Source organism: Python bivittatus, unplaced genomic scaffold (genome assembly GCF_059951505.1).
Source record: "Python bivittatus isolate LINGU-HERP-01145 unplaced genomic scaffold, Pbiv_v1 ctg000480_np1212, whole genome shotgun sequence".
In the NCBI taxonomy this organism is placed as follows: domain Eukaryota; kingdom Metazoa; phylum Chordata; class Lepidosauria; order Squamata; family Pythonidae; genus Python; species Python bivittatus.
In genome coordinates this window covers 29,791,357-29,816,267 of record NW_028277075.1, presented here as the reverse complement: position 1 = coordinate 29,816,267, position 24,911 = coordinate 29,791,357, and the positions used below count along the sequence as shown (strand labels likewise).

At 40.3% G+C, this 24,911-nt stretch overlaps 1 protein-coding gene across 2 annotated transcripts; it reads left to right on the top strand.

The window, feature by feature from the left end:
- Nucleotides 1-674: 674 nt before the first annotated feature.
- Nucleotides 675-23,026, top strand: EXD2 (exonuclease 3'-5' domain containing 2). Of its 2 annotated transcripts, none has more exons than XM_015887448.3 (10): nt 675-824; nt 2,606-2,681; nt 7,331-7,713; nt 9,526-9,785; nt 11,113-11,239; nt 12,468-12,790; nt 13,533-13,639; nt 14,832-14,967; nt 16,848-17,204; nt 18,818-23,026. In XM_015887448.3, exons 3-10 carry the CDS (start codon nt 7,384-7,386, stop codon nt 19,032-19,034), a joined length of 1,857 nt encoding a protein of 618 aa, XP_015742934.1. In that variant the 5' UTR covers nt 675-824; nt 2,606-2,681; nt 7,331-7,383; the 3' UTR covers nt 19,035-23,026. The 2 variants fall into 2 exon arrangements, with proteins under 2 accessions (XP_015742934.1, XP_015742935.1); XM_015887449.3 differs by having other exon boundaries at nt 7,312-7,713.
- The last annotated feature ends 1,885 nt before the right edge of the window (nt 23,027-24,911 follow it).

The following is a 24,911-nucleotide window of genomic DNA, read 5'->3' as shown; positions in this document are numbered from 1 at the left end:
GCTGAACACTTCCTCTCACCGGAGTACAATAGCGCAAATTCTCAAAGTGCAGAAGCTTTAGAAGTTGTCCAATCTGATAACCTACAGAGGAGCATGCTCTTGCCATGCTGGTTGGGAATTATGGAAGTTGTAGTCAAACACATTTGGAAGGCACCAGATGGTGAGGGGAAGGCATCTTATAATGAAGTCGTCAGCAATAATGCAGTCTGATAATTGGCCCGGGAATTAAGTCCACGTTCAAGGAAATGTGAAAAGAAATTGATTAACTTGCCCCGTGATTTTCTGGTCAGGCTAAACCAAGTTGCTTTCAGTGGCAACCGAATCTTCAGCTCCCGCCAACAGCTCCAGGTATAAACAATATACTGCAGTCTTTACTTTGAACTCGGTGTTACTCACTTCCGAGAAAATACAGTATATGTAAAATCAGAGAGCACTAAGAGGAGCTTTCCTTTCCGCACCAAATTCCTAAGTCTCCGATAAATTAGGGGGATGCTAACGTGCAGATTATTAATTGCTTCAATTAATAGTTCAAGATCTATGTCAAAGAATGTGGGTACCTCGCAAGAAATCCAAAAACGTACGTGCTGTAAAGGCTATTATTTTTTAACGCATTTAGCGTAGCAGGCGTGATTATTTTAATCAACGTTAGAGGCCAGAGTTTCAGAAAACAGAAGCCCAAACAAATCGAACTAAGCCACAACTGCCGTACAACATGGCAGCGCCCTGAAGCTCTTGTATGACAATACACTTGTACGTTCCGCTCTGAAGAGCCCGGAAGTCTTGCTGGGCTAACGAAGAGTTCTTGCCTTTCGCAGCTGAAACAGGTAACGTACACGTGAGCGCCTTTTATTGATAAAGGCACCGTCAGAGGAGGATGGGTATTATTACTGGTTTGAGGATTGTAGGCAAGATATGCTGGATGTATGGTTTCTTTCTCTTTACGTATGGGTAGTCTCCCCTCCCCCGAGATTGTGATTACAGTATAGTATTGTTACAGTATTAGCGATTATTGGACCTCATTGCTTTCTGCTCGGAGCCTATTTCTAAGGGTGTTAATAATATACTGCTTCCAGATTCATAATGGACTTTAGCCTAATGAGTTTACAAGATGGAGAAGCTGCTCTTTGTGGAATCTCTCGCGGTGTTTCCCTGTAGAGGACAACAGGAACATTTTGTCGTCCAAAGATGTTATTACTAGCAGTCCTCCTTCCTTTGCCTCCCTATAATGTAGCTCACTCCTCAGCAATGCTAGCTGGGGATAATGGAAGTTGTCCAGTATTTTGGAGGCAGTAGTTTGGGGAGGATTGCACTTTCTCTCAGTGTAAAGTTAGGGGATGGAATGAAAATCTTCATTGTTACTGTCAAACTGCTATTTGAATGTATTTGGCTATGCTTATAAGGGAGAGTGTTGTAAGTACTGAACCTTTAAAAAGAAAATTCTACCTTTTGTATAGATTCTAAGCTTCCAAATTGATGGAGGGGGAAAAAGCCGTATTCACTTTTTGCTCATTGAAGTTGCATGCAAACAGGAATTGAAAAAATATTTGCAAAGTGTGTTTATTACACTTGTCTTTCCTGTGAGACCCAAAGAAGGCATATGTAAAAGTCTTGGTAGTCTTTCATTCAGCCATTGACAATGCTCACATGCTGTATACAAAATTTTGTTGCACATTTCAGTCCAAGACAAGAGTTTAAAATTAGATTCTCTTATTTCAGTGGCACCAAAGACTATATGTCACAATTGCATCAAACCTATGTCAGCCTCTATTTGTATTGGGCTTGTAGTTCCCAGAATTCTTACCTGCATGGACCCAAAGGCAATGCTGTAAATAAATATAATGCCAGAAGCTGGAGTTGCTTACAGTATGCCAGTTTTCTATTTAATTTTTTTTATTATTTATAGTTTTGAGAAAGAGAAGTTAGGTGTGGTAGAAAGCTTGATGAATATTACTTCTGTTATAAATAATATGCCACTTTCCGGGTATGAAGAAAAGTAATATTCTGGGGAACAGTCTGTATATTTTACTGTAGTTGTTCCACTATAAATTTTAATAAGTTATTCTGTTTATATAGTAGTAAAGTTGAGGAGTAAATGCACTGAAACAGAAAATGTGACCAACAACAAAATATTATTGCCTATCCTATCCCTTAACAAGAGTGTTCTTTTTCAGAGTTTTGCCCCAATTTGTAATATTTCACATCTTATATCGAATTGTGTGTTCAGTTTTAATGTCCATTCCTCTAATTTGAAAAGATCCCTAATTTACCATAATGAGTAAGCTTGGCCATCCAGCTCCTTATTCAAAAGCATGTATAGAACAAAAATTAAAAGCACCAGTGTCCTTAAAAATACTTGGAAACATAACATCTTGTTTCCCTTCAGTGTGAGGACTGTTGATTTATTTCTGCTCTTTGTTTTCTGTATTTTATTCAGCAAACAATCCAAAGGAGAACCTTTTCTCCTATTTCATAACTTCTAAATTTGCTTAAGAATTTTTGATGAGTTTTGTCAAAAGCCTTCTGAAAGTCCAGGCAGATTGGAGCTGAGATGGCAGACCCCATAGCTTGAAATATCCTGTCTAATTTTGTGACTTTCTTCTTTCAGATTCTTGTTCTTCATAAATCAGAACAGTTCTGAAGAACTTGGAAGTTTGCACATCTTTTGGTATTTTATAATAAAGGTATTATCAGTTAGGATTTTATATGGATATTAATTTTTCTCCCATGGATTGATAAGACTATAGTTATTCATTGATACTCTATTTAATGGATTAGTCTTACCATGTGTGTGCATTGACACTTTTGGAGATTATGAAATTTAGGCTTATACTTGGAAACTTTCCGCGTTAATTCTTCTTCAGCAAAACTTGTCCTGGTGCGGAGAGCCATAGGGATGAGCTCAGAGAAACTATGCAGCGACAATTACAGAAACATATGTTAAGCCCAGGAAATGCAAGTATTAGAAAGAAACCCAGACTAACTCTGCCTTAACTTTGCTGGGGTGTAAGAAGGAAGGAAGGGAAAACAGGCTTTCAAGATTCTGTTACTATGGCCCAAGTGTTTCTCAACTTTGGCAACTCTAAGATGTGTGGACTTCAACTCCCAGAATTACCCATGCTGGCTGGGGAATTCTGGAAGTTGAAGTCCACACATCTTAGAGTTGCCAAGGTTGCGAAACACTACCACAGCCTATATCAATAAAATAGAATTCCAGTCATTCTTTTAGAGTCTGTTTTCTGACCTGGCCTACCTCAAAGGGCTGATATCTAAGCCTTTGAGAGTGTTGTAAATCATACTTTCTACCAATTTGTACAGAAATGACATTAACCGGATGTAATTTCCTGAATCCCAGCAGGATTTCCTTTTAAAAATGTGGAGTACATTGGCCTCTTTCCCCTTCCCTGGGGTTGGAGTGAGTCTTAAAGACAAGTTACATAGCATTGTTTAAGATTAAAAATATCACATTTCTGTATTCTTGGTAAATGCTAGTTATTTTTTAAAATCACTAAGTCATATTCTCTGCCTGAAAATTTTAATCACACACTGATTATCTACCCTACAATTTCTGAAATGCAGAGAACTTTTTCCTCTTCTCTATGATCTCCTTACATTCTTTTAGTACTGCAAGGACTAAAGCTGATGAGACAGAAACAGTCCTCCCTCTCAGGCTAGGGAGGACTGTTACATAAACAATCTCATCTGCTTCTATAGCTTTGAAAAGAGCAACCAAATTTGCCCACCTTTGACTTAGAAAGGTGGGAAGAAAAAGCCTCAGATTTAAATCTTGGAGCATAAACTTCTTTAAATTGGCTTAGACTGCTGTATTCTGCAGGAAATAGAACCTTGTGTGTGTGGTTTCTTTTTGTCTGTAATAAAGCAACTAATCGAGCTGTGTTGTGTTTGTGAGTTTCCACTGCTGGTTCATAGCTCTGTGTCTCTCCTGGTTGGTCAAGGCCTCCCAAGGAGATTAGATGTAGTTAGATCCCCGAGGTGGTGAATGATCTGTTGAGGGATAGGGTGGTTTTGCCAGCTCTGAAAGAAGCAGCAGTCTGTCCCCTCCTCAAGAAGTCATCACTAGATCTAGCAGATTTGGAAAATTGTGTCCAATCCTCAACCTCCTGGCAGTCCTTGTTGCCATCATTAAGTGAGGATTGCAGGTCATTAAGTGAGGACCTCACGTGACTGCAACTTGCAACTTCCTGCCAGCTTCCAACAAGCAAAGTCAGTGGAGAAGCTGGCGGGAAGTTGCAAGTCCCGGCCTTTTCTTAGGTGGCTTGCAAGCAGGCTGGTGGGTGGGTGAGTGCTATGGAGTGTGGCTGGGCAGGGGAGTGGATGCTGCAGTACAAGTATGGGCAGGTGGGGTGGGTGGATGCTGTGGTGCAACGTGAGCCCAGCTGGGTGGGGTGTGTGCTGTGGTGTGGTGTGAGTGCAGCTGGGCGGGAGGTACTACAGAGTGTGGGTGGACGTACAGGTGGTGCTGCAATCTGGTGTGAGCGTGGCCAAGTGGGGGAGCTGTGGCACAGTGCAAGCATGGCCAAGCAGAGGTTGGTGTGGCACAAGTGTGGGTGGAGGTGGGTGCTGCAGCCCGGTACGAGCATGGCTGGGTGTGGGTGATGCTGTGGAACACGTGCAGGTGGGTGCTGAGGCCTGGTGCGGGTGTGGCTGGACGTGCAGGTGTGTGCTACAGAGTACAGGCAGGTGGGTACTGTGGGTGTGTGCACGCTAGTGGGGCTTCTTAGGAGAAAAAGTGGGAGTGGGAGCAACTTATAGGAGTGACTTGCAACCTTCCCTGCCGGTTTCCCCATTGACTTTTCTCGTGGGAAGCTGGCAGGGAAGGCCACAAATGGTGATCACATGACTGTGAGATGCTGTAACTGTTGTAAGTGTGAGCTGGTTGCCAAGCACCGGAATTGTGATTATGTGACCACTGGGATGCTGCAACTTTGCAGACGGGTCATAAGTCCCCTTTGCACAACCGTCATAATTTTGAACGGTCGCTGAACAAGTGGTTATAACGCAAGGACTACCTGTAGCGTACAGCTCCAGAGGGCCCCGGAGGAAACAGGTTATCTGGACCCTTTTATGTCAGGTTTCAGGCCTGCGTATAATACAGAGAAGGCATTGATCATATTTGTGGTTGATCACTGGTGGGACTAGGATAGAGGAGGTGGCCCTCTCAGTGGCTTTCAGTACCATCAGTCACGATGCACTTCTGGATTGACTTAGGGTCCTGGGAGTGGGGGGCACTGTTATGATGATTTTCTGTCTTCCTTTGAAGCTGGTTCCAGTTGGTGTTGGTAGTGTTGGAGAAAGGTCTAGCTGTAGGTCTATGTTTTGTGGGGTACGATAGGGCTCTACTCCCTTCCCACTCTTTAACTTCTACATGAAGCCACTGGATGAGAGTAGTATGGTAGCATTAGTATGCTGATAATACAGGTAGTCCTCATTTAGCAACCACAACTGGGACTGGTAACTTGGTTGTTAAGTGAAACCGTCGTTAAGTGAAACCATGACTGTGCTTATAATTTTACTTCAGCTTTCCTTTGCTTTACAGACCAGCAAAGGTTGTAAATGTGAGGACTGGTCACAAAGTTACTTTTTCATCACTGTTGTAACTATGAATGGTCGCTAAATGAGGCAGTCACTAAATGAGGACTACCAGTACTCAGCTGTACTGTACATCTTTTCTCCAGGCCAACCAAGCAATGTCAAGTTTCTTTCCCAGTTTCTGGATGCTATGAGGGTCTGGATGGGGAAGAATAGTTTGTGGATCAACCCTGGTGATGTGCTCTACATGGAGCTGATCTTGTAGAGCTTTTGGAAACTGCAGCTAGTCCAAAATGCAATTGTGTGGACAATTTTGGGTGTTCCACAGTACATTCTCCTAATACTTCTGTAAGCTGTGCTGCCTACTGGTGCAATTCAAGGTGTTTGTTGTCATCTATGAAGACCTACATGGGATAGGGCAGATTATCTATGGGACGACCTGTCTCTGATTTTTCTCTTTGTCCCACCAAAACTGACAGGATGGGCACAGGTCTCTTCCTTGAAACAGTGTCATCTAGTGGGACCCAGGAGGCATACTTTCTCTTTTTGCAGCAGCTGCACTATGGGATGTTGTTTCCCTGAGATTTGGATAGTCCCAACCCTGCTTCCATTCCAAAAAACGTGGCTGTATGGCTGTTGGATGAACTTTTTTTTTTTTTTTTGAGGACCTTGGCTGCATTATATTCATGTTAAATTTTTGAATTTGGGGGTTTTATTGCTATTATTTATTGTTTGCTGCCCAGAGTTGCAGAAGGGAGATGAGTGGCCATATAAATTGTTAAATAAAATAATAAAATAAAATAAAAAGTCCAGAATATGGGGATAAGTATCTGGAGAGCCAGGATTTACTGCTGTGCCTAGTAGGATATCTGATAAATACTTACTTAATTTACTTTTGATCCAATAATTCAATTGCTTTGTTACTAAATTTCCTGCTTTTGATATACCTAAGAAGTTATTTTTTTAATCTTACTAGTATTGTGTTCCTTAATCTCCTTTTTTGCATCCCTTATCTCCTTGTACTTTTCTTCTGAATGTTTGAATTTCTTTTTGTTCTCATTTAGGCAAGATGTTCATTTTTTGAGGGAAACCTTTCCTCTGTGAGCTTCTTTGATGCTGCATATTAACTATGATTGGGGCTTAATTAACTTGCAGTATGCAGTATACAGCTTCAAATAACCTCCAAGCATTCTGGAGTGAAGTGACTTTCTGTTTCAGATTCCTCCTTAACCATTTTTGAAAAAAAGATTCTCTTTTGAAGTTAAATGGGGATTCTGTTGGACTACCTTGGCAATTTTCCATCTGCATATAAATTACTTTTAATTGTTACCACTATTTCCAGTCAATTTGGTAACACTCATATTTCACATTAGATCCTGAGCAGCATTGATAATTAGGGCCCAGGTTGCTTCCCTCTGTTCACTTCCTTCACCAACATTTGTAAGACACATCTATTAATTTACCTCTTTGTCATGACATGAATGTGCATTTCTCTAAACTCGTGGGTCATTTGAAGCCTGTCTGAAGGAGATCAATTCATAACTTAATTTTTCATGTTTTTATTCAGAAATGTCCCAATGTTTGAACCACACATTATGATAATTTGTGATGTGGTTTGTTTAGTTTTGGCTTAGTTTATTGAATAAAACATAGTTTAGCATAATATGGAACCTAGCCAAAGAATTCAGGAGGACTTATTTCAGGTGAGTGAGTTTTGCAGGCTTACTAATTCTCCTCCACAATTTTGCTTTATTTTTTTATCAGTGTTATTTCATGTTACTAGATCACTGCGTATTGCCATTTTTGCAAAGATGAAGTAGAAAGGAAGATGAAAAAATGCCCAGAGCAACAGCAGTCAGTGTTACTGTGGCTACCCTGTTTGGCATTGCAGCAGGAGGTCTAGTCTTCTGGAAGGTCATCCAGCGTCGGAAACATAAAACTTGCATTACACTTAATCAAGGAGGAGCTGTTAAGGAACGGGAAAAGGAAGATATCTCAGAAGACATTTTTCCTTCATTTTTATCTTCTCCTACAGTTTCTTGGCTGGAGGAGATTCTTGAGGCAAAAGTAATAATCATTTCTGAGATAGAGAAGTGGAATGAAGTGGAACCCTTATTAAAGAAAGAGTTGGAATGTTGCCCGGTCCTTGGAATTGACTGTGAGTGGGTAAGTCTTGGAGTCTGTTGAGAAGCCTGTCTCATAAACTCTGAAGAGAGAGATTATTAATACATTTCTTTACATAAGCTGTAGAAGCTAAGACTGAGGGCTGCCTTGTATACCGTATATTCCCATGACAAGTTAAGTGACTGTGATAATGTGGCTTGCTTGATCTTATGAAGAGTTTCCCTATCAGCACCAAATATTTCTGCCGGAGCCCATCTTTGGGTTGGGAACTCTTTCCGTGTCATAATCAACATCTTTTCACAGGCAGTGCTAATAAATAAGTGTTTTTTTACCCTCACATCAAGTCTGGATTGGCATCTGTTCATGTGGCAGTTTAGGTTCTTTATAAAAATTCCACATGGAACAGTGTCCCCCAAATGTGAATTTATACCCCCCTGTTTACTAGTAATAAACTCCTTCCCTGAGGTGTGGATCCTTTTGTAGACAAAATTGTACTGTCCTCACTTGAGTATGATATGAGAGGGGCTGCTGGAGCTCTGGGATTTCCTGAAGCACCTACATGTTTACAGAAAAAATACTAATACTGTAGGGATTAGGGAATATGAGATGCAAATAGATATAGCCTATTTGAGCAAATCTTACATTTTGCTTTTGGTCTTGTCCAGCTGGTTTATTTTTTAATATAATGGTTCTGTATCTTCTTCCCATAGAGCTCAAAAGGATTACATATGCTACTTACATAACTGCTCAGGACCAGATTTATTTTCAGTCACAGGACTGCATCCTTTCATTTCAGGCCATTCTCAAGGTTATATAATGGAATGACACACACCCACGTGTGTGTGCGTATGTATACCTACCGAAAGATATACTCTAAGAAAAGTACAGGATAAATTAATTAAATAAATAAATAATTGAATAATTGAATTAATGAATTCAAATTAACTAATTGTAAAATAAGTTTCCCCTTTTACAAAATTAGTTGAGCCCCTGTATAATACACTAATCATTTCTCCCATACACAGACCATTCTCACACACATACGTGCAAAACCTCTCCTTCCTTCCTCCCTCCCTCCCTCCCTCCCTGAAGATGAGAACAGGATGGAGATAGTGTGAGGCAAATGGGTAATTGCACTGGGAAAGAAAGGAAAGAAAAAATGGGATACCAGCTGGATGGAGATGAGGCAAAGGGAAGAGATAACTGGAGATGGAAAGAGAGACAGAAAAGAAAGAAGCTCTGAAGATGGTACAGAATGAGTTAAAAGGTTCCAAGTGATCAGCTCCTCCCAAGTCACCAGCCATGGTCAAACTTCACAGGCATCCACATTTGTACTTCCACCTACTTGCTGATTTTCTAATGCATTTTCTGTTGCTGGTCAGTGTAAGATGACTCTTCCCTCACTTGCTATTTTGGCAGAAAAAACTCATCATCTATTAGGTAAATATGGTGTAACTAACCAATGAAGAAGCTTATTCTGTGCCTAATATCTGGTTTTGCAACACTTTAGCTAGAATAATAGAATTACTGTTATCAGCCAAGATTTTCAACACAAGCTTTTGTCACTGTTAGATTTTGATCTGAAACACATAGACTTGATATTCTTGGCTTATACATGGTATCACGGTCTGGAGATGAGAGTGCTTCTGGGATTGTATAAGATGAATAACTAATTGCATACATTCTACAATCAGCAGAAAGGTTTCTGGATCACAGAGTGCAATATCTAACAGATTAAGGGTCAGGATCAGCCTGTATACTTGGCATTACTGAAAATACATCGTGTTCTCTGTGGATTTGACATAGTCTAGGTTGCCCAGTTGCCATCACTCTTTTCTTCTGAATTCTTTTTAGGTCTCAGTAGATGGAAAGAAGGCCAAGCCTGTTTCTCTCTTACAGTTGGCTGCTTGTAATGGACTTTGCCTTCTTCTTCGTTTGCCCCAGCTGACCAGTGGGGGACAAGTTCTTCCAAAGACTTTGCTGGAAGTTCTGGCAGATGGCAAAATCCTAAAAGTTGGGGTAGGATGTTGGGAAGATGCCAGTAAGCTATTTCATGACTACAGTGTAGCAGTCAAAGGGAGTATGGACCTCCGGTATCTGGCCCTAAGACATAGGTATGTATCTTTGTGGAAGAGCTGTTTCTTTGGGAGGGCAGGTACTGTGTAACCTTGATTTAACAGCTCATTTGTGATGGAGGTGTTGGCTGTTGTTCCTGAATGACCATAATATTGCAAAGTACATCACTAGGGCATATTGACATTGTTATGCAAGCACAACAAATTATATCATGTGGTCATTTGGCATTATTTGCTTAAATAACATAATTTGATGCAAATGATGTAATCTGCATGGCATCATCATACAAATTATGTAAATAACTGTGAATAAGGGAAATGCAATAGAGTTGTTTGTTTGGTATTTTAAAAGTGCCTCATCCACAGACGTAGTGGATATGTCTGTTATTATGGTTAGATATCCAGATGAAAATTTTGTCCATTGCACCCAAAATCTGTTAAACTGAGGTTTCACCATAATTTTGTTTCTGAATGTTCCTAACATTTTGTTATCTGAGAAGAATGTTATAATTAACATAATTTTAGGGCTTTTTATTCTCTAGAATAGGGTACCTCAACTTTAGCAACTTTAAGACAGGTGGACTTCAAGTCCGGCGACAAGGCTGGCTGGGGAATTCTGGGAGTTGAAGTCCACCCGTCTTAAAGTTGCCAAGGTTGAGGAACTCTGCTCTAGAAGAACACTAAATGCAGTAGGTATGGGATGCTGGCAATGTTTCATTCTTATTGTTCATTGTGCTTTATTTATTTTAAATTCTGAGATACATGTTCACACACCATGTTTTACCCAGTCAGCTATTCACCCAACCACATTATCTGCTGCTGGTTTGTCAGCACACAATTATACTTATCTGGCCAAAAATCTTCATTTTGGGAATATAGCGTCCCTGCTGATTTTCTCCAGGAGTGCTTGGTGTCCCAAGGGTTCTTATTTCCAGGAGAATATTGGTAAGTCTTCATTACATTACCAGCCACTTCCATATTGATCAGGAAAGGGAAAGAAAAGCAGCTGTGTCGGAAACGGGAAATTCACACAAAGTTACAGTTCTCACTCAATCTGGTTACCTTTCTCTGCTGTCACTCTGCTTTCCAGCAACAACTGTCCCCTAAATGCCCACCTTAAAACATCCACTTAATCCCACTTGTGTCCCTATTAAGCACGCTGTACAAACATAAAGTTTTCTCCCATTGTTAGCCTAATGGTTGCAATTGTGAAAAGAATTCAAGAGAAAGTTAACATTGCTGGTAATTTAAATATTAAATCCCCAAATTAACATATGCATACATATAAATACTCATGATTTTGTTCCAAAGTGTTTGTTTGATGGGATAAAGGCCATTCTTTTTTCTTCCATGTACAACCCTGAAGTAAGACCTTCCCTACAAATGGGCTCAGCCTGAAATCTCTTGCGGAAAGGATTCTCCGATATTCGCTTGACAAATCTCTACACTTGTGCTGCAGCAATTGGGAAGCAGAACAGTTAACTCAAGAACAGGTTTGGTTTCTTTATAGGCTTTGTAGTAGCAGCTGTCAATGAAGGCAACTCACAGTTGTTATCTGGTCATTCACTTTGGCTGTCAGACCCCTCATTTCTCCCAGTGGAAGGAGCAGAAGCAAAACAGGTTTTCAAAAATGGGGAATCTCTGAATATAGGAAACCACTTGAAATCCTTGGTTAAAACTGTAATAGTCCTTCCCTGTTTTAGGACTGGGTGGCCCAAGAATTAATTTAGTGGCACGGTGACCTTACTGAAAGAGGTGGAGCTGAATCAGCTGATTTTGGTTTATTTCAGGGTTTTAAACGTTGAAGTGGAAGCCTCTTGTTCTCCCATTCCCATCCTTAATTCCTCCTCCCAAAACAAACACAGGCTGAAATTGGGCTCCCACTCCCAATCTCCCTTGATTTTGGGGGGAAAAAACCCAAAAAACAAAATTCATGCTGCTGTAATTTATTGATATTGCTGCCAGATTTCTGTAATGAGATCTTGGACAGTAAATGTGGATTGTCACACCTATATTATAGTCTCATTGCATATGGGCATTGATATCTTTTTGGGGTGCTTCTAAGCAGAATAAAGACTTTGTCATGAGGAGAGCAGGCTTTTCCTCATGACCATGTTAATGTGCCTTCCTCCAGGCTGTGAGGCAGCACAACAGTCTTCTGGCAGATTCTGTGATGCTCTTATTGCTCTGCTCAGTTCTGTCCAGAAACCAAGACTGTCCTCACATGTTTAATTCCCCAACATCACCTGCTGGTGAGAAAAACAATTCCCATCCCTCCCCCTTAGGAAGAAGGCAAGCTTTGATAGATAGCTAGACCATCTGCCAGAACCTGATTCTGAACTTGCTGATCTGCGGGCAGGCGTATGTGTGTAGTTCTGCCTGGAAAAGCAGACAGTCTGCATATTTCTGTGGCAAGTCTTGTGCCAGGAAAAGGGAAGAATGCTACAGCTAAATTCAGATGTATACTGCCTCTCCAGTAGTTCAGCTATACTCTGCCTCTTCAGTAGTCTGGGGATGAGATGAAGGTGACATCATGAGGACTTGGTCTACAAAATGGTTAGTGAGGCAACTTCATGCTATGGTTAGCAGCATGAGGAAGAACTCTTTATCTTACCAACTATTCATTCTGTTTGCTGTTGGCAAGAATTCATCTTGGGTATTCTTGAATATTAGAGATGCTAATGAAAAATTTAAGGCATGTCTCTTGGGTTTCCTCCTCAGATTGATTATGCCGCCCGAGATGCACAGGTGTCAGTAGCTTTGTTCCTCCACCTGTTGAACTTTCCCTGCCTCCCTTGTGCATCAGGTGGTGGACATATTCTTCCTGTTTGGGAAAAGGTTCTGAAGAAGTGTCAGGGCTTGGTGGATGTACCCTTCAAAGGAAAAAATAACAATAGCTTTGGGGATGATGAAAACACAGGAAATGTGGAGCATAGCTCACAGTATCAGAAACTTCCATCTAATGGATCCTCCCCAATCAAGCAGCAAGTGAAAGATCCTCGGAAGCACAAACGAAAGCCCTTGGGAGTAGGATATTCTGCCAGGTAAATGTTTGTGCCTTTGTATAATTTTTCATCAAAATGTCCAAGAATATATTTTTTTCTTCCAGCATAGCTTTGATTGCTGGCCATAGGTCTTTTATGAAGATCCCCATTGAAAAGCCATGCCTAAGCTTCTTGAGAGACTATTTTCCTCTTCTCAGCCAAAGCACTGGATGAGTACAGAGATGGTTTTCTGCCTTGTGGTCATCAGAGGATCATGATAAGGGTTCCTTGACTGTGGATGTGATAGTGACTCCAATGGGAGTTAATTTCCTTGCTCTAGATGATCAGGCAGACATTTGCCCCTGTTACTCAGACTCTATCAAGTGTTGAATGTTCATCTAATCTACTGCATTGGTTCAGTGTGAGTTGATAGATTTTTTTTTTTTTCACTCCCCAGACCAGGGCTAAGAGTGACTGGCCCAAAGTCACCCAGCTGGCTTCCATGCTTAAGGACTACAACCTGGGTCTTCCTGCTCCTAGTCCAGCACCTTAACCATTATACTACACTGGCTCTCATTGAATTATATATCTATATTTAAAAATTCTGTGGGACTTACTCCCTATAAAATGTGCATAGTTTTAAAGCTTTACTTGGGAGTAGGTTCAGTTAAAATCAGTGGTAAATGCAAGGGAAGAAAATTGAGGAGGCAGTTGCATTCAGTAAAAGGAAGCATTTATTTTGAGCACTAGAAGTCCCAGGTTCTTGTCTGACAGTGATTGTGGCATTCTTTTGTTTTCACAGGAAATCTCCCTTGTATGACAATTGCTTCTTGCATGCTCCAGATGGACAGCCTTTATGTACCTGCGATCGCAAGAAAGCCCAGTGGTACCTTGACAAAGGCATTGGAGGTTTGTGAGTCTGTTCCTTTAGAGTCAAAAAGGCCTGACCACAAGCTTGGAAAGAAGCTTTTTTTGCTGTTGTTGTCAAGGTGTCCTAAAGAGCCATGCTGCAGTCCAAACTCCATAGTTGGATAATGCCTTTATTAGGACCAACTAAATCAGGGTTCCTCAACCTCAGCAACTTTAAGATGGGTGGACTTCAACTCCCAGAATTCCCCAGCCAGCGTGGGAATTCTGGGAGTTGAAGTCCACCCATCTTAAAGTTGCTGAGGTTGAGGAACCCTGAACTAAATGACATAAAAAGTATGCTGGCTTTCAAGGGCTTCAGGACTCTTCAGGAAGCAAGACAATACAAAAATCAGAGGATGAGGAAACGAGCAGAGAAGCACAGAAATTAGGCCAGGTGTTTTACCAACATGGTTTGCAGCTTAAAGTAAGTCTTGAGATGGAAAAGCGAAGAGTGTATGTGAGTTCATGGTAGGTGTTGCAAATATTAACACATACTGTACCAGGCTTTCTGGAACACAGAAATGTTGGTTCATCCCCATTCCCCTGCCCCAAGGGCAAAGCATGTAGACTCCTGGCCTGGCTGATTTGTTTTTAAAGACAACAAAAGTGGAGATTAATTTTAGATTTAAAAAAGCGATTTAAACCAAATGTAGCTTTTATATTAGGAGCACATTTGGGTATAGTCCTTTGATGGAGTCAGGATGTTCATTCCATCTGTTTCACTCAGGCTGAGGTTCTTTCTAGTGTTAATAACTGCCTTCTGGCCACAGGATGCCTATGCCCATCTACCTTTTTCATTCTATCACCTAAAATGGGGTTCATTATCTCAGTCTTTTTGAAAAAAGAGAGGAGAAACATGGGCAGCTGAATCACCCATAGACCTAAGGTGGACAAAAGAGATAGGGCTACAAATGTGGAAGTTATTACCATGGAAAATTAGCAAAACTCGTTTTACACCCCAAAGCCTCTTATGGTGAAGTTCAATTATATGTATTAATTATTATTTATCCAGAGCAGGAGAGTTTGTGGTCCCCCAGATGTTGCTGATCTAGAACTCACAGTGCCCTAGCCTGCAGGCCAGTGGGGAGGGACTTTGAGCATTGCAGATCAGCAACATCTGGAGGGCCACAGTCTCTGAAAGCATCAGGGGACAGGCATTAATATCCTCTTTTTTGTGTGTGTGTTATTTCAGAATTGGTAAGCATGGAGCCATTTACTGTGAGGTTACAGTTTGAGCCCGCTGGACGCCCTGAATCAACCGTGGATTATTACTTGACAGTCAAAGAAAATCTGTGTGTTGTGTGTGGCAAAAAAGAATCTTATATTCGGTGAGTTGTTCAGAAGGCAGTTCTATCTGACTGATACTAGAGGGCCCCAGGGTTCCCACCCCACTGTATTGTGTTTAAGAAATAAGAAAAGCATTAAATTCAATGAGCATGTATGGATGTCTCTGTAAATATACTGTACATAGATACAGCCCTGAGTATTTCAGTGGCTGGAATATCAATTATTTTTTAATGTGCCATAAATAACCAAGACCATACAATATCAACTTTTGTATATCTGAACTTCATATGTGTTACTGTAATCAAAGTGCCATAGGATGATAAGTGTATTGCATGTCTACAAAATTTACCAGTTCCACAAACTTGTATTGTTTACAAACTGCTGTGTTCTCTTCGCATATCTTGGGGTGTAAGTATTGCCATTAATTATTTTTAATTGTTTGCTTATGTCATTAACTGTCTTGGGCACTTGTTTTTAGTGGAAAGAAGTATAAATTAAACTGATAGGTGAACAGTGGAGTTCTTGGTACTCTCTGAGCTTGGTTGTTTACTTGCAGAAGTTTCATTACCCAACTAGGTAACATTCTCAGTGTGAGTGAGGGTGGGGTTTGCTGCCTGTTTATATGCACTAACTTGCCCTGCCAGTTTTGGTGGGTGTAGTTTCCACTCTGGTGGTTTCTTGATTAGAGTACATATTGTTTGTCTGGTGCTGATCCCTGCCTTTCTGAATGTGGGCTGCTAGAGGGGATGTGTTAAAGTCTTTTTGTTTCCTTCCTAGGATTTTTATTGTCTCTTTTGAATGGTGTGTAAATGTGGTTTATGTGTCTATTGATGGCTGATTTGTCTGAATACCACGCTTCCAGGAATTCCCTAGCATTTTGGGATTTGGCTCAGTCTAAGAATAATGGACTATAGATAACAATACATTAAGATAATGAACACTATGAGACCATTTGTTTAACTGCATTTATTAAAAGCCAAACTGATAACAGTATGACTCCAAAGAAACATGTTCCTTAGCTATAGAGCAGCCATCAAGATTCTCTCTCCTGACGCATGTTGATCTTCTAAACATATCCTTTCCTGCACTAATGTTGTACCACCCAAGTTGTAATAAACCATTTGTATGCTGTAGGGGTTACACAGCACCCTGGACTGTTTCACATCGCCGCAGAACATTTACTGTGATCTGGACCTCTAACATCCTAGGTTCAGCTACATCAGTCTAGATTGCAGTTATGAAGCTGAGTTGGAGAGAATTGGGTCGCTTGCTTTGCATCAACTTGTATATTTGTGGCTGAGAAGAATTATGAACTGGGGACCTCAGCGGAAGACAGGAAAGAAAATTTGTTTCTGTAAAAGAGTAAAAGTGGAGTATCAGAGCTTAAATAGGAAGGAAAAGAGGCTATGGTACAAGCATCAAGGTGGTCTGCTAGTTTTTCCCACCTGTCTTTTCACCATGATTTGTTTTGTAGTAGCTCACAAGTAATCATGTTTATATCCATGCCCTGCAAAGCTTCAGTTAGTAATTAATGCAAATCAGTCTGCTGTGAGAAGCACAGGAACAGAACAGACTATTGTAGGGTCATTTGGCAACTCCAGTATAACATTCTTCTGCCATTACATTAAGAAAAAAAGCCATGTATCTCTCATCTTGTTATAGCTAAAATAACTAAGGGAGCTAGAAAGACTAAAAGCTGACAATAGAGCATGCATGCTGACCAAACACAGGAAAATGAGTAGAGTCTTAATTAACAAAATGGCGAAATCCTCTCTGATTACTCTGAAGTGAGCCCTGCTGAGTTCAGTGGCAGCTTCTCCAGCTTAAGGGAGTATGTGATGGACCTCATGGTACAAGAGTGGCTGCAAGCTCAGTGGCACTATTGATGATCCACTCTCAAGCGCTACTGTTTCCTCAACAGAAAGAACGTTGTGCCTCACGAATACCGGAAACACTTTCCCATCCAGATGAAAGACCACAATTCCCACGATGTGCTCCTTCTCTGCACTGCATGCCATGCGCTCTCTAATTACCACGACAATCAGCTCAAGCAACAACTGGCTGAGGAATTTGGCGCCCCGATCGGTTGTGAGGAGGGCGTTCGCTTGCTTGAAGATCCCACCCGCAGACAAGTCCGTTCGGCTGCTAGAGCTCTGGTGAACGCAGACAGCCTCCCTGCTGCCAGGAAAGAGGAGCTCCTGCAACTGATCAGGGATTACTTTGCCTCTGGCACAGTTTCCCCAGAGATGGTGCAGGAAGCAGCTGGACTGGAAACCAGGTACAGTGGCTTAGATTAAGAGACACAATTTTTGCCTGCTTGTTTGCAGTTCCTTTCAGGTTTCTGCTTACTGGACCCCATCACCCAATTTTGGAGAGTGCTAGTGGGAAGGGCAGCAGGGTCTGGCTTGGAGGAATTTGTTTTAGGATTTGGCCTGAAGTGATGAGTGGAGTTCCCAGGAAAGAGAGAGAAGCTTAATCTGAAGTTAAAGGTTAGGTTCAGACCATGAAGAGGATAAGAAAGGGATCATGATTTCCACATGTGGCATCAAATAAGAACTTGCCTTTCTCTCTTAGATCTTTAAATAGTAAAGGAATACCCTCCAACCCAGTGTTTCTCAACCTTGGCAACTGTGTGGACTTCAACTCCCAGAATTCCCCAGCCAGCATGGGGGCAATCTTAAAGTTGCCAAGGTTGAGGAACACTGCTCCAACCCTTCCATTTTAATAGACTACCAATGAGAAATGTTGCAGCGTGGCTAGTTCTAGCCAATGAGCTAGGTAGCCAAACCCCTTCTGAAGACATTCTGCTCCATTTTTCCTGCTCTCTGATATTCTAGCACCCCCAGCATTCTGTGACCCCTGAACATGCTCGGGTCTCATTGAGCTGTTTGGGGATTTCCCTGCAAGGAAATCCTTTTCTAGAGGTTTTTGTTTGTTTGTCTGATTGTTTTACTTTATAAATATTTGGGTTTCAGTCTTCTTAACAATTCCCTCTGGTGTGTGGATCATGCTGTTTAGCTATATAAAAAATTCTATTGGGAGAAGCATACCCCAAATATGTTGGAACTGTACTTCCAAGATTTCTGGCCACTGTGGCATCTGAAAGGTGCCAGATTAGAGGAGGCTGTCTGTTTTCATCTGACATCAGATTGGTTTGACATGGCCTTCCTAATGGGAAGATGGCCTTTTGAAAATGCTTAGTGTTTTATTAGTGATGCTTTTCCCTTCACTCCACTTCCCCTCACTGCTTGGTAAATAGCACTAATGTCTATTACTAATGTTCTCAAGACTATAAAGCCCTTTTTGAAGTGGTTTATTAACTATAAATAAATGATAAATGTTTGGCATCCCATTAAATCACATTATATTGACCCGTCCCACCTGGTCAAGCAAAGAGGTATGCTGCGGACCCCGTCAATGAAAGAATGTCGACTGGCGGGGCCCAGAAGGAGAGCCTTCTCTGCTGTGGCCCCTGCCCTATGGAATACCCTTCCCTCCGAGGGTATTCTTGTCCTTCCGGAAAGCAGTCCCTACTCTCTTGTCCTTCCGGAAAGCAGTCAAGACCTTGCTCTGCCAACTGGCATGGGGCGAGAAAAAGGGCAACCAACCGTGGGGGTGGCTAGCACATTGAAGATGCTCCCATATGTTAATATCTTTTTGACCACCAGCATCTTGGAAAAGATTATTATTTATGTATGTATTTGGTTTTATTCAATTTTTATACTATTTTTATTCTATTTTAACTAATATTTATTTGCTGTTTTTATTGTAAACCGCCCAGAGCCACTTCCTCGTGAGATGAGTGGTGTCTAAATTTGAAATATAAATAAATAAACAAATCCCTCAAGTCTGTGCTTTCCTGAATATCTCCTTTGTTCATCTTTTTTTCAGGATTTTTAACGAGAGCTATGTGCCACATGGCCTGAAAGTGGTCCAGTGTTTTGCTCAAGGGGGCTTACATTCCCTCATGGAGCTGGAGAAACGTTGGCGCCAGCACTTCTTGGATGTTATGCAGCCCAAGCATCTCCCAAAGCAATGGTCTGTTGATCATAATCATGACAAACTGATCCGGAAATATGGAGAGACTCTCCAGATTGAACTTTCATGAAGACAACTGAGGATGAAGAAACAAGTGATGAAATTGGAAAATATAACTCAGATTTCTTATCTTCCTTCCCCTTCATGTTGGGATCAACAAGATTCTGCTCAGACTGCCATATTGGTTAGGAAATTTCACCAGCATCACTAGTTAAAACTATTTTAAGATAAAAAGTGGTTTTAAGTTTTTTTCAGTTATTTTAAATTACAACTTGAATGAATGTCTGTCTGTTCTATAACGACCACCATAGCCAAATCTTCTTAGGAAGGGCCTCAGCTATATATGTGGACAACTTCTAGGCTTTCAGATGTTGCTTCTGAAGTGCAGTACTTACCCACTGTCTGTCATCATTGGCCATGGGGACAGAAGGCTGCACGAAACATCAGGTTTCCATCCCTGTTTTATCTTGAAGATACCATTAAGGGGGAAGGAGAGGATCAGGTTTTTTTTAAAGTGGATTTATTTATCTAACAGCATTTATATATATCACCCAAAGTTTTTACTGAAGTATTGAATCTAGCTGGGCATTTACCATCTTAGATTTTAAATAGATGCCAATATGATGGAATATGATGACTGGGAGTGTGTCTTGTAATGTTATCTGGTACTCACTGAGCTTGTGGAAACTGCAAAAGTGGCTAAGATTCCCTGTGGTAGCAATGCTGTGACTTTTGAGTTGGATTCATGCCTCTCTCGGCTGCTTTGGTCTGTGAAGAAGTTGTGTTTGGATTTGAGAGGTGTTGATTGCTTCTTTGAGAGAAGTTCTGATGGTACTAGCCTTGAAAAAGGCAGTGGTGATCCAGCCTTATTTGACACTACTACTCTGTCTTCCAACTTCTTCCAGCTTCAGAGGATCCTAGATGAAGCAGATTATCTGGATTCCATTCACTCTGCATTCAGGGTAGATGGGACAGAAATAACATTGGTGACAAAGTCAGCAAAAAAAGGATTCATGAATATCATTAGCTAGGTTTACTCTGAAGAAGGTAAGGGGCTAATATAGAGAATCCTAGAAACTGAATAAACCCAAACTCTAGCATTTATTTATTAGTGAATTCAGTTGGGCAGAGTCTCGAAGTTTCTAAGAGCTGTATGAATCTCTTGTTTCCAGAATGCCAGGCCAAAGATTCTTTGAGCTTCCTCCTTTCCTTCTCAGCCCTGGAGAGCTCACATCTAGTCACTCCGGTGGATGTTTTATTTAAAGGATAGGAATACAGGTAGTCCTATACAGATAATACATTTAGCAACTGCCTTATTTAGTGACCATTCACAGTTACACTGTGATGAAAAAATAATTTTATGACCAATTCTCACATTTACGACTTTCACAGGTCTGTAAAGCAAAGGAAAGGCGAAGTAAAAATCATAAGCACAGTCGTGGTGTCACTTAGCGACCTCTTTGCTTAACAACTGAGTTGCCAGTCCCAATTGTGGTTGCTAAACAAGGACTATCTATACATCCTTCTTAGTCTTATTAGACTTCTTTTTTTTTATAGTATTTTTATTAAACTTTTACATATATAAAAGCTAATACAGTACTAAAAGAATCTACAAACAAAAAGAAAGGAGAAAAGAGAAATATAAAAATATACATGTTTGTCCCTCCAAACAAGTATATGCATTAACAGTAACTTAACACCTTCTCTAATATTACAGACAAACACCCTCTTCATCCCATTTCTCATCCCTAAACAATAACCAAATTATAAAAAAGTATTCATTAATCAGTCTAATCAGCAAAAATATTAAGAGTACTAGTGATAATAAATTATATACTGTATATTAAGCATAAACAAATCTATTTTGCATTTTAACTTCTAATTTTTTTCTGAGAGATAAAAACATAAAAAGATCTCTCCCCATAAACATAAGAAAGACCAGTAATAATAACGTGTATTTTAAACTAAACCAAATAAATAGCTTTTGCAGGTGTAAATCATTGTCTTACAGTCCTGGTCAGAAAAACAAAATTCAATATTAACCCAGGATCAAAATTTATACTATTTAAACCTGATCTGATAAATTCACTTTAAATTCCTTTCTTCTTTCCTTATCCAATGAAATCTTTTCTTCTAAAGCCTCTGTTAGACCCAATTTTAGAAATAATTCCTGGACACGCTGATCCCAAACAGCTAGAAATTTTTCTATGAAAAGGGAATGTTCCTCCATTATGTTGGAAGATATCTTTTCCTTTAATTGCTCTCTGATTCCCTCTAGTTAACCTTCAAAGCCCAGTCTTATCGTATGTTTATTTTCAAAACCAGTACTTTCCCAGGACAGATTTTCTTACAGTTAAATCTAAGTTCACTTAACTGTATTTTCTTAAACATTTAAAACAATCCATAAAAAAGCTATCTGGCCTCTTAACTGTCCCCAGTCAGCATTCTTAATTCCCTTTTGCTGTTTCCAAAAGTTAAAATATATTTTTGATATTTAAACTTATTTTAATCTTCTTTCCTCCAAGATAGAAGGAAATTCTCCCAGTTTGCAACAACTTGCCTTTCAGGAGGTTTTTAATTCCAAGTAAATCACAAATAGGCAGTTTCCGATGTTAATTAAAAGATGAATTGAAAGCAAATCTAGTGTCCCTTTGAAGGCTCCGCACCACAGCTTGGGCTCAATGTTTCCCTTGACTCCCAGAGTGCTCAACCTGCTGGAGATCACTAAAATGCAATCTCTTCACAAGGAGCCTCTGTAAGGAGTACCTGTGGGTGATCCAGTCATGTCCTTTGTCCAGAGATGGTTCTGAAGAGCTGGTCTGATCGTCAGCTCCTCTAATTACCATGGGGGTTGGCTCTGCAAAAATGGAGCTGTATTCAATCTGCCATTGCTCTCCGGAAGTGGTCTTATTAGACTTCTCAAGGTATCTTACTGGGCTGCCTTACTGGGGATGGGAGTTGGAGGCACTATTTTGTGGTCATTCTGCTCCTTCCTTAGTAGATGGTTCTAGTCAGTATGGTGGAGGAGGAGCAATCAAACTGGTGAGTTAGGTGATGGTGGTGCTAGGGCTCAGCAATGGGCTATAGTACCAAGAGGCATCCTTGGACCCTGTTAGCACTTTTACAAGGCAGTCAAGACTGGTTTTGGAACAGGAATTTGGAAGTTAGGTCTGTTGGTGTTCTACTATTGGGTGGCTATCTATATTCTAAATGTACCGTTTTTGTTGATTTTTTTTTTTGGTTGGTTTTGATATTTACTATAAATTGCTGTAAGTTAGCTGGGTGGTATAAAAGTACTTGTAATAAATAAATAATGAATAAATAAGTAAGTTACTAATGATTACACCTTTCATGCCCAGGCACTTGCAGATAAATTAATATGCCAAGGAGAAACTTATAATAGGAACCCTTTGTTGGATACCCAATTTTTCTGTATGCTGTTGATTTTTTTTTTTAAAATAGAAGAGCTTTTAGTCATGTGATCCCCAATCTGTTATCTGATGATAATGCCTATTCACAGTTTGAACACCCAGGCTTCTCTTGAAGTGTTGATACTGGGGGGAAAAAATCAGCTGAAAATTTTAATTGGATACATGGAGAATATAGAGATGCCTCTGTTCTTCACAAGCAGATATTCAGCTGCTGTCAAAATTCCTGGGAGGAATGCCATGGTGCAAGGTATTAGGGCAGATCATCTTGCATAGGAGGGTCATGGCAGTAATGGTCTTGTGAGTGGTCTACCATTTTTTAACATGAATTTAGTGCTTCTGGGTCTTGTTGTTTACCAGAATTATACTGACATGCAATCTGATGGAATGCTGGGTGAAATATTTGATTTTTGTCTTAAGGAGGCTTCCACAAAGAGATTATTGGAGAAAGTTACTTTGCAGTGTGAATGTGGAAGATGGTGGTGGGAAGTGGTATGAGTTTGCTATTCTCCATACACATTGTAAGGTCTAATTTAGACATTCTGTTGTTGTTTTTTTAACATGCTACTACAGATTTCATTCATCATTAATATTTTTATGTCTTAATTTTTTAAAAAAATAAAGCTTAAAAAACTATGCACATACTGCTTTATTTTTTTCCCTTTGACTGGATCCACCACTACCCAGTTTGGATGAAGAGAAGCTTTTCCTGAGAATAGAAGGGATGCTGCTACAGGACCTCCACAGCTGCAGTTGAATGCTCTATTTTTTTAGGGTGGATAAACTTTTACCCAAAAGTATATGCATGTGCTACTTCATATATCCCTTTTCAAAGCCAAGAATAGTAACACAGGTTTATTCTCACCGGGACAATATTAGAAGCACAAGATTGGTTTCCAATTCCTGTTTCATAGCATTCTTCCTCTGTTTGTCTGAGTGTTGGTTTTGGTTTACCTCCAGAATGAAAATGTCTTTGCTTTGATCTTGTTGCTAAATGTCACATCGATGAACCACTAGATGGCAGAATCCTACAATGAATACAAAGAAAGTGCCAGGAGTGAAGGGAAGAGAGTCCTTCCATGGCCTGGATGGGAGCCTCTGCTTCTTCTGCATGGTTCAGAAAGACAGACTGCTTTTCTAACTTCTAGGAGTGTTTTTTTCTCATCTGGATCTTATTAGAGACAAGCTCAATCAGCCTGCCCCAATGCTGGCTGGGAATGATGGGAATTGTAAGAATATGTTTGGGGGATACCAGGTTGAGAAGGCGTTGCTTTTTCAGGACTTTTAAATTTTCAACACAACACAGTGGATGTGTCTTGACAACAAAACTTGTCAACAAGCATGCTATACCCTTGTTTGCCAATTTCATCTGGTGGTCTTACATCCTTCCTTAGTCCTCCCATCTACAAATTCTTGTGACACTAAGAACTATAACATCCCAATAATTCACAATACAGAATTAACTTTCATGCAAAGCTGGGATGACCTTTTATCATTGCATAGGTAAGATAGCACATGTGTGAGAAATTAGGAGTAGTTCTACCTCATTATGCTAGCCTACCTTCATAAAGAATGTAGGAAATTAAGACACTGAAATAGGGAATTAAAATTTAAAATGGTACTAATTCTGGCTGGACTGAAGGCAGAGTGCCTTCCTTCAAAGCAAGTGAAAGCTGAGCACAAGAGTGTGGTTGTTCCTAGAACCAGTGAACTTGGGGGGTCTAGTGCCTAACAAATTGCTAGTATTATAAGCATATCTGTTTGGGAATTCTGAGAAAATATCACAGTATTACAATATGACAGTAGTGCCAGTAATCTATTTTTTTCCTCAGTGCCTACAAGGGTCCCTTGAGGTACTATTCCTACCAGTGCTTTTAATATGAGAAATATTGGTAATCAAACATTTCTGGAAGACATGACTTCTAATTAGAAAATCAAGGCAAGCGATGCTTTTTACTTATTTATGAGTTTACCAGGCACATGCTGAAGGCAGCCTGTCTATTTTATTAATAGATTTAAACATACCCATAAAGAATTGTGTTATAGCTAGGCCAGCAGGAAAGATAAGGAAGGTTTGCTTGCCATCACCCCCTCTGAATATTTCCAACCATTGGTGCTGGAAAGAAGACCATGGCCTGTCAGCCCAACTACCAAAAAGACCATGCCCAGTTAAGGAAGTTTAAGGGTTCAAGTAGGTGGTGTGCAGCAAGTCACTGCTAGCAGAATTGGCCACTAAAGCAGATAACCCTTTGCGAGAGAGGACAAAGAGCAGTTTTCTGATCCACAAATCCCATTATGTCTGGGATTTTTTTTTAAAAAAAATCTTAAATAGCATACATTCTGAGCTAAAATTTAAGTGTGTATCATATTCCTAACAAAGCTAGCCCATGGCAGCTTACTGCAATAAATAGCAATAAAACCTTGAGTTGAGACAATAAAACCACCATGGCTCATTATTAAAACAGGCATCAATACCTAACATAAAAAGCATTTCAGGAAGGAAATGCCAGCTTTTAAAA

What these genes read in the sequence shown, in the direction of transcription:
- EXD2 (XM_015887448.3), top strand. Translation starts at nt 7,384, where the DNA reads ATGCCCAGAGCAACAGCAGTCAGTGTTACTGTGGCTACCCTGTTTGGC. An exon ending in AACAGTTAACTCAAGAACAG is followed by an intron (nt 11,240 to 12,467) that starts GTTTGGTTTCTT and finishes TTTCCTCCTCAG; the next exon opens with ATTGATTATGCCGCCCGAGA. An exon ending in CCTTGACAAAGGCATTGGAG is followed by an intron (nt 13,640 to 14,831) that starts GTTTGTGAGTCT and finishes GTGTTATTTCAG; the next exon opens with AATTGGTAAGCATGGAGCCA.